This window comes from Podarcis liolepis, assembly GCF_965112155.1.
Source record: "Podarcis liolepis genome assembly, chromosome: 4".
Classification (NCBI taxonomy): domain Eukaryota; kingdom Metazoa; phylum Chordata; class Lepidosauria; order Squamata; family Lacertidae; genus Podarcis; species Podarcis liolepis.
Window position 1 is genome coordinate 93,262,280 of NC_139558.1, and position 18,074 is coordinate 93,280,353.

Here is an 18,074-nt window from a genome sequence, read left to right on the forward strand (position 1 = left end):
AACATGATATCCATTGCACGAAAGAACTTCATTGTGTCCTTTAGTATGTCATTGTGCGTTGCCATTAGGGGTCGAACCCAGTCTCTAGCCCCTTTCTCAAGATGCCCAATTACAAAAGCAACTCGCGATTCCTCATCAGGGAACTCATCGAACTGCACATTAAGGGCATATTGCATCTCTGTCCTAAAAGCATGGTAGTCCTTGGGGTCCCCCCCAAATTTCTGCACCAATCCTGGTACCTTTCTGGGGAATTGAGTGGCTCTCCCCTTCTTGTCTGCATCCTGAGCCCTTCTCTCCTCCAGCCTCGCCGTCTGCAGGGCCAGTTGAACCTCCAACGCTCGGTATCTATCTTCCAAGCTTGGACCAGCTCCAGCCCCTGCTCCTCCGGTTCCGGTTGGTTCGCTCATGATGCCTTCTCTTGCACAGGCAGCGTACAAAGACTGTCGGACTGCTGTGAGGGTTTGATTAGCTGCTTGTGCGTGAAAACGTGCTCCCTCAGAGTTTGTGCGACCCCACAAACCTCCGTGTGTGACGGAGCTCCTCAGACATGTCTGCTCTAGTCACTAGTAGAGTCCGACAGTGGCTGTCTGCGGAAGCGTTTCCAGCAAAGAAGTTCCTTAACGGAAACGCGTCTCCTGGACTCACGGCGTGACAGTTTCCTGCGAGGTGTGGGTCTCCCTATGGGAGACTCCGATACCTCCCCACTGTTCTCGCTGGAAGCCTCCCTGAGCCCTCCCTCCTGCTCGCATTCCCTCAGAGACCCACTCCTCCCCCTGCTGGTCCCTGCTTCAGCAGTTGAGTCTCTTTCATCCTGCCTGAGTCCCTCCACCACCTGATGCTCTGATGGCAGTTCCCTGACACACAGCCTGGCCTGATCCTATAAAATCTGAACGATCAAAGAGGCTGGAATAGCCCTGAAGATGGACAGTCACCCCTACCTCCCCGCTCAGTTTCCTCAGCATACAATGTGCACTACTTTCAGCTTCTCGGGGGAAAGGCAGGCTAGAAATGCATTAAATAATAAATAAATAAATATGTAACAGCTTGCCTCTCCTTGGAAACAATCTTTTAAGAATCCCTGAAGCCTGCTTCTCAGCTAGGCTTGGCCAAACATCCACAACATCCATAATAAAAAACACAGCATTGCTTGTTGGTATTTAGAGCATGCTGTGAAGTCAGAAATCGAGAATTAGCCTTGCTGTGCCCCTAAAATCTGCCAAGTTCATTCTTAAGATGCGCACTTATGTACAATGCAGGCATCCTCAAATGACCAAACACATGGAGCCTGCTTCAAGTCCACTTGTTTTATTGACTAGATGCATGTTGATAAAGAATGATTGGGTGGTGAGTTTGCAGAGACATTTTGTTCAGCAAAAATTAAAATTGTTTTAACACTTATCGGCTATGTGTTTGGACGGGAAAAAAGTTAATCATTCTTGTTTGTTCTTGAGATGCTCCAGATGAGGAAAGAGAGTTTTTTTTAAAAACAACAACAACAAGTGTGTGATTTAAAAATTGTTACACAAACAAATGAGCCTAGTAATGAGATAGGATAGATGAGGAATTAAAAAGATGGTTTGTACAGTGAAAAATAGTCATACAGGAGCATGAGCAAGGATGGACCATCGCTCAGGGGCAGAGCCCATGCTAAGCACTACTAAGTAGTTGTCCCATCAACAAGATTTATGCTTGCACAATGGGACTTTCCTGCTCTCCTCTGCCCATGCACCCCCTAAATAATTATTTTATTTTATTTTATTTTATTTTATTTTATTATTTCTACCCCACCCATCTGGCTGGGTTTCCCCAGCCACTCTAAATCTGGTGCAATAAAGAATGGGCAGCTTGATATACTTTTATTGATGCTGTTAGACAAAAGGGTGAGAGGAGGAACCCATCAAAGACTGATGGAAAACTGCAGAAAGATATATTTGATTAATAGGAATCTAATAATTCTCAGTAATATGAATGAGTGTTAAGCTTTTTATTAATGTGTTTTGGTGATAGATTTCAATGTTATCATTGCTTGTGGTCCCCTCTGATGTTTTATGTGTGTGTGTGAGAGATAGAATGAAAGATTGAATTTGGAGTCATTTTCATGCAAGGTATTTGTTCTACCACTGAACTGTTGTTGTTGTTGTTTAGTCGTTTAGTCATGTCCGACTCTTCGTGACTCCATGGACCAGAGCATGCCAGGCACTCCTGTCTTCCACTGCCTCCCGCAGTTTGGTCACACTCATGTTTGTGGCTTCGAGAACACTGTCCAACCCTCTCGTCCTCTGTCGTCCCCTTCTCCTTGTGCCCTCCATCTTTCCCAACATCAGGGTCTTTCCCAGGGAGTCTTCTCTTCTCATGAGGTGGCCAAAGTATTGGAGCCTCAGCTTCACGATCTGTCCTTCCAGTGACCACTCAGGGCTGATTTCCTTAAGAATGGATGCGTTTGATCTTCTTGCAGTCCATGGGACTCTCAAGAGTCTCCTCCAGCACCATAATTCAAAAGCATCAATTCTTCGGCGATCAGCCTTCTTTATGGTCCAGCTCTCACTTCCATACATCACTACTGGGAAAACCATGGCTTTAACTATACGGACCTTTGTTGGCAAGGTGATGTCTCTGCATTTTAAGATGCTGTCTAGCTTTGCCATCGCGTTTCTCCCAAGGAGCAGGCGTCTTTTAACCACTGAACCACAGCTGCTTCTTTAAGGTGGCGCCATCTTCAAACCAAAACTTTCCCTCCAATGTTTGGTAGTTCATGCACACAGAATATCTAACACACCACCCTCTTGTTTCCTTCATTGCAGCAGAGCCACACCAGATGCCCAGCACACAAGTGTCCCGTTGAATCACCTGGATGGATACCTATTCAGCACTCTGTGGTAAGTCGGAGCCTTTTCCTCCCTCCGTTGCATAGATTAAAGAGAATAAAGGAGATGTCTATGTCCTAGAGGCAGCCTTAGGGCTGTATACCAGAATGTTTGATAAAATTATCAGAGAAAGGCCAAATTAAGGGTACTTTCTGGTCTGTGTGAGTGGGTTTTCCCCCAAAGCAATTCACAGTTTTGTGGTTCCGTACTCTGTCACTGAGGGATTGAAAATAATCTTTAAAAAAAATCTAGAAAAAGATTTGTTGGTGTTGGGTGAAGCCTAGGAGAAGACAAAGATCCTCTTTCCTGATTTCATGGTTCTCCTTGCTTTCAGTCATCTGAATGAGATACATTTTCAACCGCTGGGCCCTAATCCAGATTTTCTAAAGCTGCAACCCTCCCTACATTTACCTAAAAGTAAGGCCCCATGAAATCACCAGGATTCGTTTCTGTGAAACTGTGCATAGGATCAGGCTGCAGAAGTCCTAAAATTAATGATGCAGCACAGTGGTGCCTCGCAAGACGAAAAGAATCCGTTCCACGAGTCTCTTCATCTTGTGGTTTTTTCGTCTTGCGAAGCAAGCCCATTAGCGGCTTAGCAGATTAGCGCTATTAGCGGCTTAGCGGGCTTAGCGGATCAACTGATAAGCGGCTTAGCGGCTTAGCGGATCAGCTGATAAGCGGCTTAGCAGATCAGCTGTTAAGCGGCTTAGCGGATCAGCTGATAAGCGGCTTAGCGGCTTGGGAAAAAGGGGGGGGGGAGAAAAAAACCCCCGCAGGAACTCGCAAGACATTTTCGTCTTGCGAAGCAAGCCCATAGGAAATTCGTTTGCGAAGCACCTCCAAAACGGAAAACCCTTTCGTCTAGCAGGTTTTCCGTCTTGCGAGGCATTCGTCTTGTGGGGCACCACTGTATTCACGTTGTGCAGGCCAACTTAGAAATGTGGTCAGGAAAACTGACATTTTGAGTTTTGCCTCTTCCAGTCGTGTGCTAAATGTTTAGTCTTGATACCCAAACTGAGATGTTATAAATATCAAATCAGAGGTGTGCAAGCTTGGATTTAAAACAATCTTATTTGTTCCCACGATTGGTGCGTTACTCAGAAAGTTTTTTGAGATCAACGGAAACAGCTTTAGAACCAATTCTTTCCCATCTTATGGCAAACATATACAGTAATACCTCCGTGAACATCCGCCCTGTCGACCGTCCATTTTGGCGAACGCCCATGGCAAACCTGGAAGTACTGGCACGGGCTACTTCCGGGTTTGCCACTCGCGCATGTGCAGAAGCACAAACCGTTCAGCGTGTGTTCGCACACATAGTGGCGCTTTGTTGAGCATCCCTTTCAGGAGCGTCCGGAGCTCTGGAACGGATCCTGGACTCAAAACAAGGTACCACTGTAATTTAAGCATGTGAGCAGCCCTCTGAAAGCTGCCCAACAGTGCCTACTACTTTAGCCTTTTGTATGTGAAATATACTCAGAGTCGCAAAGTGATTTCTTGCTCTTTATTCAGCTCATAGTGGTGAGGAGGAATGAATAAAAGTCCCCTCAACGTATCTGCTTTATATACATTATTTACACAATGGGCTGCACATGATTGGTTAATTCTGGAATTCTACTGTAAGCCAATCAGGTTGTGGATTCACTTATATCTGGAGCATGATTGGGTGGTTCCTGCCAACCAATCATACTGCTGCATTGTTCTTGGCCCAATCAGACTGCTGCATTTTGAATCCTATTGTTCTAGGACCAATCAGACTGCTGCAGTTTGGATCCTATTCAACTCAGTACATAACAGTATGGTTGATGTTTAAATATGCAAGGCATTGGCTGTCAGGTGGGTAGAATCTCCACTCCAATGATGTGTGTTCCACGTGGTGGTTTTGCTGGAGTGCTTATGCTCACTGCACATACACAGAGACTAAGAACCTTTGAAGGATTAGTCCTGGCCACTGGAGCTGCTTCCATTGGATAATATGTACTTGTTGGGCTCCCTACAAGATGCTGAGGTTAACAAGCTGTGACAGTGCCATCTAATTTAAATTGGGCCTCTGTTGTGCAGAATATTCAATGTGTAGTGTAAGTACACACTGCCCAGAGAATTATATTACAGGAGAGAGTCCAAAGCTGCAATTTTATACGCAGTTACTTGAAAGTAGGCATCACTGAACACAGCAAGACTTACGTCTCTGCGTAACCATGCATAGAATTGCACTGTTAGACAACAATTCTGTGCATGCTTATTTGGGAGTTAGGTTTCAATACTAACCCCACTTACCTATGAGTAAAGGTAAAAGGTAAATGACCCCTGGTCGTTTAAATCCAGTCAAAGGTGAATATGGGGTGCGGCGCTCGTCTTGCTTCAGGCCGAGAGAACCATCATTTGTCCACAGACAACTTTTTGGGTCATGTGGCCAGCATGACTAAACTGCTACTGCCAGAATGCATGGAAATGCCATTTACCTTCCCACCACAGTGGTACCTATTTATCTACTTGCACTGGTATGCTTTCAAACTGCTAGGTTGGTAGAAGCTGGGACGAAGCAATGGGAGCTCACCCTGTCACGGGGATTCGAACCGCCGACCTTCCAATCAGCAAGCACAAAAGGCTAAGTGGTTTAGACCACAGCACCACCCGCATCCCTTTACCTATGAGTATCCAGTCATCTCCCTCTGCTTGGTTAAGTTACACCGCTCCCATTCACTGGAATGCTCTGATGTTTTGGTACATGTGAGTGCCCTGTTTTCACATCTTCCAGCTTCCCTTTGAAACGGGTGCTGGGGTTTGGTGCTGGAACTCCAAATATGGGAATCATTTTGTTCAATTATATACCAACCAGCCGTCGTTGTGATTGTTCACTGCTCAAGGGTGATGTTGTACTATGGTGTGTCTTTTCGTTGTAATTGGTATTAAAAATTAATATCCCACTTTTCAGTTCAAAAATAGGCCTCTTTAAAGTGCCCTACAAGGAAACACAGTCAAGCATCATAAAAGAGAAACAACATCACATCACACATACTTTTTTTTTAAAAAAAAATCACAGCAGGCATTTGCAGCCTTTATTCTGCCCTCCCTGCTCCTGTGCGGTCTGAAATGTACAGCTGTGTACCAAACATATATACCAGATTTCATTCAAACGTCTCAATGTTCCAGGGGATTGTCATGTTGCAAACAGACAAAGCTAAACAGGCCAGTTAACTCAAAGGCATCACTTGAATCAGTCTATACTTGTTTAGATGTCTGTCTTTCTGATCTCACTTTCTTCTAAACCAAGGAAAGCCTTTTCAGTGCTGGTCTTTCAAATGATCCCTGCTTTTGCCCTTGAAGATAGTTATCCACTTCCTTTAGGAATCCCAAGTTGTGTATGCACGGAATTTGCTGAGCAAGAGCGTCCACCTTGCTACCTGTTTTATCTTCTTATTATATATGCCATTTAATCAATTTATAGACTGATGCATATGAGGAAGTTGGCAAATTAAAAGGCATACGACTGCAAAACTAAGATACAGATAAAACAAAAATATCTAGTGTCTGTAAAACCCCCAAATCAAAATACTGAGCAGTGCAACCCCAAAATTAATAACAATAATTTTAATATTCGTACTCCACCCTCTGGTTGGGTTTCCCCAGCCACTCTGGGCAGCTTATAGAAGTGGCACTGCAGGGATTCAGAGGGGTGTCTCCCAGCCCTACCAGGTGATGCTTGGGAAGTGAACTCCAAACCCTCTCTATGCAAAACTAATTCTCTAACCCTGAGCTGCGCTACTCAGACCTCAGTGGCATCAGTTGTTTCAGGGATTCCCCACTCCATCCCAAGTATCCTCTTTTTCTCTCTTACCTGCTCCCCCCCCCCTATGCCTTCTGGTGGACTTTGAAGCACTGCTATTACATAAACACCAGCCTCCTTTGATGGTTATAGTTTCATATCAAATTTTCTCTGCTCTGCTCATTGTTCCTTCCTTTAAGACCTTTGATTCTGTTTAGTTGTTTGCAGTCTGTGGGAGAGGTCAATGCAGGATTGGCTTTCCTTATTTAAATGTCCTTATTTAAACTCATTTGGCAATGGAGAACAGCCTAATTCAAATTAATTGCCGAAGGAGGGAGCTGTGTCTGCAGACTTCTCTTTCCTGGTAATGTTTCTGTAGCGCTTGGGTTATAAAATATTCCTGAAGGAGCTCTCTGCACAGGGAATGTGTTAATCATGAAACCTTAGACTAGTTTCTGGGTAGACTTTATTACATAATAACTGGGATAATTTCCTCTGTAATGTGCTGCCCGTAAGGAAATAGAAGATGCATTGAATATGGATCCAACACAGAAATTACTACCAATCTCAGTAGCCAAAAAGGTGTTTGGGGATGGAGGAATCTATCAAATTAAATTTTTCTGTTTCTCCTTTTCCCCATCAGTCTGTGATATTTTAAAAGAAAAAATGCCCACGAAGATTCAACAGCATTTTAGTGTGGTTTCCTCCCTCATACGCACGTTTGTAAGGAGTTTTGTCAAATATACACATTAGGGAATGTGCTGATTTTGACACTTCATTGCCAGGGCAAAAATGTAACTGAAATTGTAGTGCGGTTGCTAACTAGAAATGTTCATTGTGGTGGTAGAAATTGGTGAAGAGGAATACAGGATGTCCTTGTCTCCCAGAGAAGTACTCATCCAGAGCGAACCCACCAAAAAAGCAAGGAATGTGAGCGAAAGCCAAGGAATATTACTTGCACGATGGTCATCAGGAATTACAGACATCGCTGTGGTTTATGCCTGGCGAACTCACAGCACAGGCGTTAATGGGAGGCTGAATTGCAAGCTTGCATGTTTCAAGCTTCCTGGCAAGCGGCTCCACATTTTTGTAAGTCACTGTGATTTAACAATTTAATGAAACAGCAGCCTGTTACATAGCTTTGGAGCTACTGCACTTTTACAGACACGACCTCTGCTACTCCCCTGGGGATACACAAGCCATCAACCCTCAAAAAGACATATAGCAAATAAATAGTTTAATTGCAGGGGCCCGTTAGGGACAGTGGGAAGGTCAACCGTAGGTGGAGACTGAGGCAATGAAAGGCAGAGCCAATTTATTGTAGTTTTGTCCCCGTCTTCCTCCCTGCTGAGTTCTGCAAGGGTAACATTGAGACTAAGGAGGGCCACCCTCTGGGTTGGTTGTGTATCTGCTCAGTGTGCTGTCCACGCACAATCCGTTGTTGGGCAATGTTCAGATCCCTCTGCTCTCATGTGGTGTAATGTGCCAGTGTGGTGTAGTGGTTAGGAGCAGTGGACTCATAATCTGGTGAACCGGGTTCGCTTCCCCACTCCTCCACATGCAGCTGCTGGGTGACCTTGGGCTAGTTGCACTTCCTTGAAGTCTCTCAGCTTCACTCACCTCACAGAGTGTTTGTTGTGGGGGAGGAAGGGAAAGGAGATTGTTAGCGGCTTTGTGACTCCTTTGGGTAGTGATAAAGTTGGATATCAAATCCAAACTCCTCCTCCTCCTCCTCTTCTCCTCCTGGTTTTTTTATCTTCAGACCATAAAGGCAAAGGTAAAGCCATTAGGTCCAGTTGCGGACGACTCTGGGGTTGCAGCGCTCATCTCGCTTTATTGGCCAAGGGAGCCGGCGTACAGTTTCCGGGTCATGTGGCCAGCATGACTAAGCCACGCATGGAAATGCCATTTACCTTCCTGCTGGAATGGTACCTATTTATCTACTTGCACTTTGATGTGCTTTCGAACTGCTAGGTTGGCAGGAGCAGGGACCGAGCAACGGGAGCTCACCCTGTTGCGGGGATTCGAACCGCCGACCTTCTGATCGGCAAGCCCTAGGCTCTGTGGTTTAACCCACAGCGCCACCTGCGTCCCCTTCAAACCATACCAGAGATTTAAAGCACATTTAAAGCCTGCCCAGCCACCCCACAAATTCTGGGAACTGTATGTAGGTCTGTAAAGTAAGCTATAGTTACCAGGATTCCTGGGTGGGTGGGGTGCATGGAAAGTGCTGTAAGGGTCTAGTTTGCATGCCACCTTGGCCAAGCAGCCTTTCAAATGGGGGCACCTTCAAATAGAAGACAATCTCCTGCAAAGCAGGGCACCCGGCAACTCCACTGTAAAACAAGGTAGGTCTACCCAACCAAAGGTGTTGACGGAGAAGCTCCCTGCTTCTCTTCCAAACCCTGCTAGCTCATAAATTCCACATTCGAGGTGGGTGGTGAGGAATGTGTTTTGTGGTTTACGTGCTTTGAACATTGCAGTATCCAGCTGCCTTCAGCCTGCAATTCTAGTCACACTTACAAAGCCCCGTTGGAGCCAATAGGCCTTACACCTTGAGTAACAACTGCTCAGGGGGAGTCATTGTTAAGGAGGATATATCTATGCTTTGTTTTGCAGAGGTGATCTTTAATTTTAATGCTCCCCCCTCCCTTGTTGCTCTGTTCATGTACTCCTGCAGCTTTTCGTTACAACTGAGACACCTACGTTTATGGCTCAAGGCACCTCACCACCTGCCTCTTATTTTAGCCTCTATGGAAACAGCTCTTCCTATTGTGATGCTCTTGGTGCTGAGTCCCACCATCAGTCAGCTGCTTTGGAAATGATTTATTTGGAGCAGTGGGTTGTTTTTTTCAGGGCCAAAATTGATTGACATTTAAATGCCCCTTTTATGAGGGTGGAAACCATGCTGGGTAAATGCTTGTTTCTTGATTTATGAAAAAGGACCTAGAGGACGCATTAGGGAGCACCTGTTGAATATATGAGCTGTTTAACAGTGGAATAGACTGCTTTGGAAGGAAGTGGATTCTTCTTCGTTCTATCCAGCCTTTGTTTATTAGGGGTGCTTATTTATAGTTTTTGCATTGTTGTGGGGTTGGACTAGATGTCCTTTGAGATCCCTTGCAGCTCTTGGGTTTGAAGATTGAGAAAAAAATATTGCTTAACAGAAAGTAGAATATTTGGATGTCATCCTAGACATTCAATGTAACTGACAGATGGAAAATTGGAAGTCATTTTTCTTTTTCTTTTCTTTTCTTTTCTTCTTTTCATTCCTTCCCCCCCCTCTTCTCTTTCTTTTTTCTTCTTTGGTGTCCTCTGCTCTGGGCCATTACTAGGGTCCAAGTATTAAACGCACGTGAAGGTGGATGGTTGGTGGAAGGACCCTGAGTGAGAGGCAGGGAAGGAAAAGGCTCCCAGGTCAGAGAGCTGTGAGGGTCCACCACTTTTGTGGGTGCCTAGGTTTAAGAGCTACCGTTTAGAGAGGACTCTGTGTTTTCTTTTCTCTTTCTCCTTCTCTCTCTGTTTTTGTTTTTATTTATATTCGCTTCCTTCATCTTACTGTGTTATAAAAAGCTTTAATAAAATCCTATGGGAAAAATGAGGTCCTTCTCAGTTCCATGATACCCTCTGTGAACATTGTTGGTACTGAGTGTGTGTGGTTTGTTTAGTACTTGTTGCAGACTTGTTGAACTAGGAAGCCCCTGCCCAGGGTGAAAGTATTCTAGTGAGTTATTGTGGCCTGTGTATACTTAGGCCTCAGATCCTAAGACATGGATGTGGCCCTCCAGATGTGGTTGGACTGCAACTCCTATCATCCCTGTCCATTGGCCATGCTAGTTGGGGATGATGGGGAATCCAACAACATCTGGAAGTTTTGCCATTTCAGGCCTAACAAAACAGGCATTGCAACATCGTCTTCCATGGCTTGCAGGCAGTATGGAACCTCTACATTGGTCAGACCTGGGAGCCTGGCTTTTGTATTAGGCTCAGTTTTGCCTAGGGAAGAGACCAAAGAGATTAAGTAAAAGGCACTGCAGAATTGGTGGGTTTTGAGCTTTGGTTTGAAGAGCTGCAGACACACCATACATTTAAAGCACATGGATTCCCCTAATGAATCCTGGGGATTTTAGTTTACCCCACAGTCCCCAGCACCTTCAACAAACTACAGTTCCCAGGATTCCTTGGGGGGAAGTCATGAGCTTTAAATGTGTGGTTTGCCCACAGATGAGCATATGTTCCGTATGTTCTGGCAGGCATTTTGATACATAATGGAAAATAGACTGAGCTTTACACAGACCAGTTATTAAAATAAATCTTGCATTGCATTTATAAGATAATTGAAGTGCCAAGGTTTTAAAATAGCACAGTATAAAAACCACGAGAACTTCATATTCTCTTTTCAGTTTCTTGGACAATGTAACTTTTTTTTTTTGGCACATTCGTTCTGAAACCTTGTGGGGTTTTTTTATTACTTGTTTTGAATCTTCCACCAGAAATGGAAGACGGGGAAATCTGCGGGAGCCTGAAATATGTTTCCTCATTTCATGAGCTGGGCTAAAACCTCACAGCTGTCTCAACATTTCAGAAAGCCAGCTAACAGACTAGCACCTACTAGTCCTTGCAGTAGCTCTCCTGCTCGCTGAGACAACCACAAAACATTAACTCTTGATCGCCAAAGCTCAGAATTCATTTGAGTTCAGAAAGGGCAAACTAAACTAATGACAACGTTGTAGAGACCACTTGGAGGCATAGAGATATCAGTGTTGGGGGCTTGTAATGTTCTCACCACAACATAGCTGTCAAGTGTCCCTTATTTGAAGGGACAGTCCCTTATTCCAGCGCCATGTCCCGCTGCTGTCCCTTATTGATGGATGTCCCTTAAATGATGTCCCTTAAATTTCAAAGGAAGCAGCTCCTCTCCCTCCCTTCCTGCCGGCCAGGGAGGAGGGAGGCTCCAACTGTGTTGCTTGGCTGTGTTGCTCACCCAATAAGAAGTCTAAGAACGACTGGGGGGTGGAGCTTGCATGCCTTGTGTGTGGCTAGTTAATGCAAGCTTAGGGGTTTTTTGAATGCTGGACGCCATTTTGTTGCACGTGCTGCTGCAAACTTTGCAGTGCAAAGCCAGGCCGGGGAGACATCTTAAGTTGAGGCTGCATAGGCCTTGTGGTGCATGTGATTCAGATTCTGTAGTTGAACCTCTGGTTACAAAGTTGGTTGGACAGTGTTCTCGAAGCTACCAGCATGAGTTTGACCAGACTGCAGGAGGACAGGAAGACTGGAGTGCCTAGAACAGGTGAGGCTGCAGTTCCCTTATTTTGGCTGCTGGTCCCTTATTTTCAAGGCTGCTGGTCCCTTATTTTCAAATCTTTAAGTTGACAGCTATGCACCACAAACACAAGTTGAGCATTGGAGCCTCCAAAGTCTTCTCCTTCTGAGAAAATAATCCCTTTCATTCTCTGCTCTCACCACAACAGCTCCCTAGACACTGTCTCAGATCCAGCGGCCTTTAGGGAAAATTACATCCCTCAGGTCTGTTTTCCCCTGGCTCTGGTACCTGCACAGCACAGTGCCAGGTACCAGAATGGTGAGAATGGAAGAACCTCCCTCATTCCATATGTTCAGCCCTGCTAGGACAGGAGCAGCAGCGGGAGAGTATGAGGGAACGGGAGAAGGGGGTTGGCAGACTGTGGATGTGTTGCGGTTATTAATATTGCGCATTTGGAAGCAATGTTGAAATAAAAACTGCCCAGTCCAAAAACATGGTTCAAAAGCTTTACTAGCAGAACTTGTTCCACAAAACAGAGACTCAGAACAATAATGCTACATCTAAATAGATGCATAATGTTATGCACTTGTCCAAGCAACAGGTACAGCATCTTAGAGATATGAAATTACTTTTATCCAGAGCTGAAAAGAAAGATCTGCCTCTCCCATAGTCTCTCCATTATAGCCAGAGGCTGTCTTCCTGGAGAGAATCATTGGCTCCTCTGGCTCCTTTCAGAAAAAGAACAAATACTTACTCACACAAAATAGAGATTTGCAATTGAATATCCCATGTGAATCTAGGTTAAACACCTTGGGAGAGAGCAGCAAAGATACATCAACAGCTAATCATTAACCTGTTAGGCGCTCTGAGAGCTTCAGTTTAGCAATACGCATACAGAGTTATTTTCCATTTCAGTGTATAATGAAACAATTATACTCAGCAGGGCGGAGATGGAGGTATTTGGGAAGTGGTGGGTTGGAGGAAGGGAGTTTGGTTGCACATGTGAATTTGTCACCTGTGGAATCAGGGCCATCCGGAAATCTTCATGCAGATTGTGTTGTGGGTATCTGGACAATCCAATAAACCAATGTCAATTCTGCATAAAATTTGGCTTGGATTGGAATTTGGGGTTCTGCTGCTAAGAAATTGGTTTTGGAACTGTAGATTGACTTACCAAAATCTGCATTGTATCTGACACATTTTTCATCAATGCATCTCCTGTGCTAACAGTTATAATGGATAAAATAAAAAAATTCCTTCCTGTAGCACCTTAAAGACCAACTAAGTTAGTTCTTGGTATGAGCTTTCGTGTGCATGCACACTTCTTCAGATATGGTATCTGAAGAAGTGTGCATGCACACGAAAGCTCATACCAAGAACTAACTTAGTTGGTCTTTAAGGTGCTACAGGAAGGAATTTTTTTATTTTGACTATGGCAGACCAACACGGCTACCTATCTGTAGTTATAATGGATGTACGTCTTGCACCTCCTTTCATGCAGTCAACGCTGCATCATGTGTTTCGTAGTCTAAATGCAGTTGAACACACGAGGCTGGATTCATACTTGGTCGAACTTCAGAGCAGAACCATTAAAATCAATGGTAGATGAGCTACTCAATTTTAATGAGTTTACTCATTCAATCCACGATGCACTGAGAACAATGTAAGAAGATACTAAGATTTGGAAATGCATACAACAAAGCCTATGAGGCAATGCAACATACACACAGATGAGACACTGGGACATGTACTGAACTGAGCACTTGTAAATACATGTCAGGCTGTGAGGCAAGGTTTACCTTCCCCCTGTACAGTGGTGCCCCGCAAGATGAACGCCTCGCAAGACGGAAAACCCGCTAGACGAAAGGGTTTTCCGTTTTGGAGGCGCTTCGCAAAACGAATTTCCCTATGGGCTTCCTTCGCAAGACGAAAGCCCATAGGGAAATCTCTGGGACAGCGGGGAAGCACAGCGCTTCTTCCCCACTGTCCTCGGACCTCCTCCGAAGGCTGACGGTGGGGCGGAAAGCCCTTCTCCCCGTGCCAGCCTTTGGAAGGCTCCTCCGAAGGCTGGCAGTGGGGCGGAAAGCCCTTCTCCCCGCGCCAGCCTTTGGAAGGCTCCTCCGAAGGCTGGCGGTGGGGCGGAAAGCCCTTCTCCCCGTGCCAGCCTTCGGAAGGCTCCTCCGAAGGCTGGCGGTGGGGAGGAAAGCCCTTCTCCGCACCGCCAGCCTGGCAAGCGGTTTCCATAGGAACGCATTAATTGATTTTCAATGCATTCCTATGGGAAACCGTGCTTCGCAAGACGAAAAACTCGCAAGAAGAAAAAACTTGCGGAACGAATTAATTTCGTCTTGCGAGGCACCACTGTATCTGTAGATAACAGCACAAAGTGAAAATACAGTGGTACCTCGGGTTAAGAACTTAATTCATTCTGGAGGTCTGTTCTTAACCTGAAACTGTTCTTAACCTGAGGTACCACTTTAGCTAATGGGGCCTCCCACTGCTGCCACGCTGCCACTGCACAATTTCTGTTCTCATCCTGAAGCAAAGTTCTTAACCCGAGGTACTATTTCTGGGTTAGCGGAGTCTGTAACCTGAAGCGTCTGTAACCTGAAGTGTCTATAACCCAAGGTACCACTGTAGTCTTTTTCCAGCAACACAAAGGTTTCTTTAAGCACAGCACAAAATCCAGCGTCCATTCTCACTGTGCAGGTGCTCCCAGTTGAGTTCCTCCCACTTCCCTCTAGCTGCTTCTGTCTTCCCGTCTCCTCACCATGTGATCGCTCCACCATTGAGCCTTCTGAGAGGCTAACCTATCCAGTCGTCTTGCTTTAGGACTGACAGGCTGCACACTTTCTAGTGAGGGAGAGTGAACCAGTTGTCCCTCCTGTTCCTCTTCCCCTTGTTGTTCTCCTTCCAGTTCGGCCCAACTATCAGTCTCCGAACTGTGTCCATCTGCAAACCATTGCTCTAGGTCGATACTACCTTCCTGCTCCTGTAGAGCTTCAGGATCCCAGCCTTGCGCAGAGGGAGGGGGGGGGGGCTCCCACAATTCCTCTTCAGAGCCTGATCCCTGACAATACTGGAAGACGTGTAGTATGAGGATGGATGATTCTGTCAATTTAGTTCCCCCCAGTCTTTAAGTCTGCCATGTTTCTATAGGAGTTGCGATTTTTTATTTTAAAAAATGTCCTTATGAAAATGTGTTCCCAGCATTTTCCTGCACATTTCCCTATCATGCATTTTAATGCAATGTTGATTAATGTTATGCATTTGTGCATTTATTTTCATTATTATAAATCTTTATTGGTTCAAAATACAAATGTACAAATGTACAAACATACAGCAAAGGTAGGTATAACAAAGTTAAATATAAGTAGGGAAAAAATCACAACTTAAAAGCAAGAAAATTTTGAAAAAAGAAAAGAAAGAAAGAAAAAGAAATGAAAAGAAAAGAAAACCAAAAATTTATACATCATGTCCTTCAAAATAATTCTTTTTTTTACAAGAAATCATTCTCATTATACTTTTTCTATTGTCATGGTATTATTGCACAGTTTTATTTTGTATCCTTTTTCATACATTCCACTAATATATTTGTTTCATTTATTTATTATTCACAAGTGTCATTCCAGTTCTGCTATGATGGTATCATTTTTAAAATATAGTCTTATGTATTCCTTAAATATTTTCCATTCTCCACGTGTTCTCTGGTTTAAGGCTCCTCTGACTTTCCCCGTCAGCTTTTCCCGTCATTTATTTTCACTAATATGTGTATTTCTTTTTTTTGCACCCTTTTCCCCAGACACATTTTGGTACATGTTTTTGGGTTGGAAAACTATTAGGAGAAGTGCAAATTTCAAAAGACAGCTGTGTTTCTGTCTGCATATTGCATCAGGAAGTATGAATTAGGGAGGGTCACAGTAAAAGGCAAACCGAGCCTAATTTATCCTCCATCCCTAGCGCAGTGCAAACTAGACTGTTGGTAGAGAAGACAGATAACCTAGACCAGACTCCCATATTTTTAGAGAATGGCGTTTTAATACAAAATTTCTCCCACAGGAGTGATGTTTCTATCCAAAGTCTTCTGCTGGAACTGTAATCACAAGTCACCGCTTCCTGCCTCAACTTGCTAAGCTTTCCAGGAGTCCTTAAACTAGATCTTTATGTGTTTGAGCATCCACAAAAGTCATTATCAGCCACCTTGTAAAAAACTAGCTTTGTGGAGGCTTTGATGATACAGTGTGATTACGAGGATGAAAAGGTGAATAACCCTTTGAGAAGTGCAGTTCAGAAAAAACCCCACTAGTTATTACTGAAATACATTGCTAAAGTTAATTTATCACTAATATTTTTTCCAGCTCTGTAAACGACTTCTTTCCATATGAAGCAAAGACACCCAAAGCCTGTATATGAGCACTGACTCATAAAAGTAAACTAATTGAAGTTTCCTGGACTTGAGATTAGCTGCCTAATGTGCCATGACTCCTCAAAAGCAGTCGTGTAAAAGATTCATCTCAGTGTTCCCTACTGCATTAGGGAAGCTTTCCTGAGTTTTTACAAAGCTCTGCAGGGATTGGAGAGCACAAACATCTGCCAGAAATGAATAAACAAACAAGGGAAGACTCAAAAGCCAACGTGGGTAATTCTTTCGGTTTCACACTGTAAAAGTAAACCTTTTCAGAATGAGGAGTACCTCCGGTTTTAATTAAAAATCAGAGTGACTTGGGGAGCAATCCTACAGCAATAGGATGAGCAAGTTCGGATCCAGTAGATCTCTGGCTGAACCTGGTACAGCTGGGTTATGATGGGTTAACGCTGTCATTCTTGGCTCAGCCTGAGATATACCTGCATAGTGTCCTCATGTTGGGTAAGCCAGGATGCAGCTGGCTGGGCCCAGCAGATCTTAAGATGACATAAAAAGGGGCATGACTGGGGCATGGCCAGAGAAGAGAGACTTAAGCTGGATCCAAGACCTGCTCAGCTCAGTCACGTGACCTGGAGTAAGGTAAGCCAGCAAATATGAAGATGTAACTCAAGCACTACTCTAAAGGCTTAGTCTCCCTCAGCCAGGCTCGCCTTGATGCTGAGTGGAGTTGGGGGATAGATCTACACACAGGAAAAAACACACGCTACAAATAAGTCATAACATTTTAACAAAAGAAAAAAAACTATGTAAAATCACATAGAAAAGTTTTGTGCACTACAGCGCCATCTGGTGTTGCATGTTTATAACACATTTGAAACTCTGTTTTTTGGCAAATGTAGCTGAGTCCTGGGTCTGGCATAACTTTACGACAGTTTAGCTTTTGCTGAGTTGCTTTTTCAGTTCCTTGTGGATAGGATTGCTCCCTTGGTGACTGTGCCTCAAGAAGCTTGTAGAAGGCAGCAGGTAACCATTCCTCAAGATTACAGATGAATGAATTAACATTGACAAGACACATGCCACAGAAAAGATAAGGCAAAATTTTAGATGTTCTAGGAAAATGCATTCGTTCATTTATTTATTCAGATTTGCCACCTGACTGACCTTCTGAAGGTTCGTCAAGGGCAATAAATAACGTGTAAAACTAGCCTGCTAAAATGCAGTAACAAAGATCCAACAAAAATATTTTAAAACTCCACCATCTGTATCAGCTTTGCCCCATTTTCCACACAAGCCAATGCCAGTAGAAAAGGTCTTGCAGAGAAAAGATATTCAGGCTTTAAAAACGCTTTGACAAGCCTTCAAAGATTTTTTTCCCAAACAGGAAAGACCTACTTTCAGTTACAGATTTGTTGGCTGCCAAAATATATTTTGATACGGGCACTTACTCAAAGTTAAGCTCTTTGATTAAGCCTTGCTGATCTCAGTCGAGAAGGGAAGCAGGTGCTTAAATTTGGCCCATTAAAACCGAAGGGACTTAACATTAGCCCCATCCTCACATTTCCATTTCCCCCCACCATGGTCCTGATCTCCCATAGTTGCTATTTGCAACAGGAAGAAAGCTCCCATTGCAGTCAATGGGAGCTTTCCTACCACTGCAAATAGATGTGCGTGGCAATTTTGGATGGGATGGAGACAGGAGCAAAGGATGAAAACCTTCTCTACAAACTGTGGTCCTGGTTCAGCTCTCCCCTTCCCATGGTCCTTTTTAAAAAACCACAGCAGATGTACACCTTCCATGTGTACACAATT

General features: G+C 44.2%; 1 protein-coding gene across 1 annotated transcript in view; it reads left to right on the plus strand.

Moving 5' to 3' along the window:
- Positions 1 to 18,074, plus strand: part of DLG2 (discs large MAGUK scaffold protein 2) — a 904,765-nt gene that overhangs the window by 184,596 nt on the left and 702,095 nt on the right. Inside the window, exon 6 of the mRNA XM_083499674.1 lies at positions 2,802 to 2,876. Coding sequence (XP_083355800.1) covers positions 2,802 to 2,876 — 75 coding nt within the window. The remainder of the gene's footprint in view (positions 1 to 2,801; positions 2,877 to 18,074) is intronic.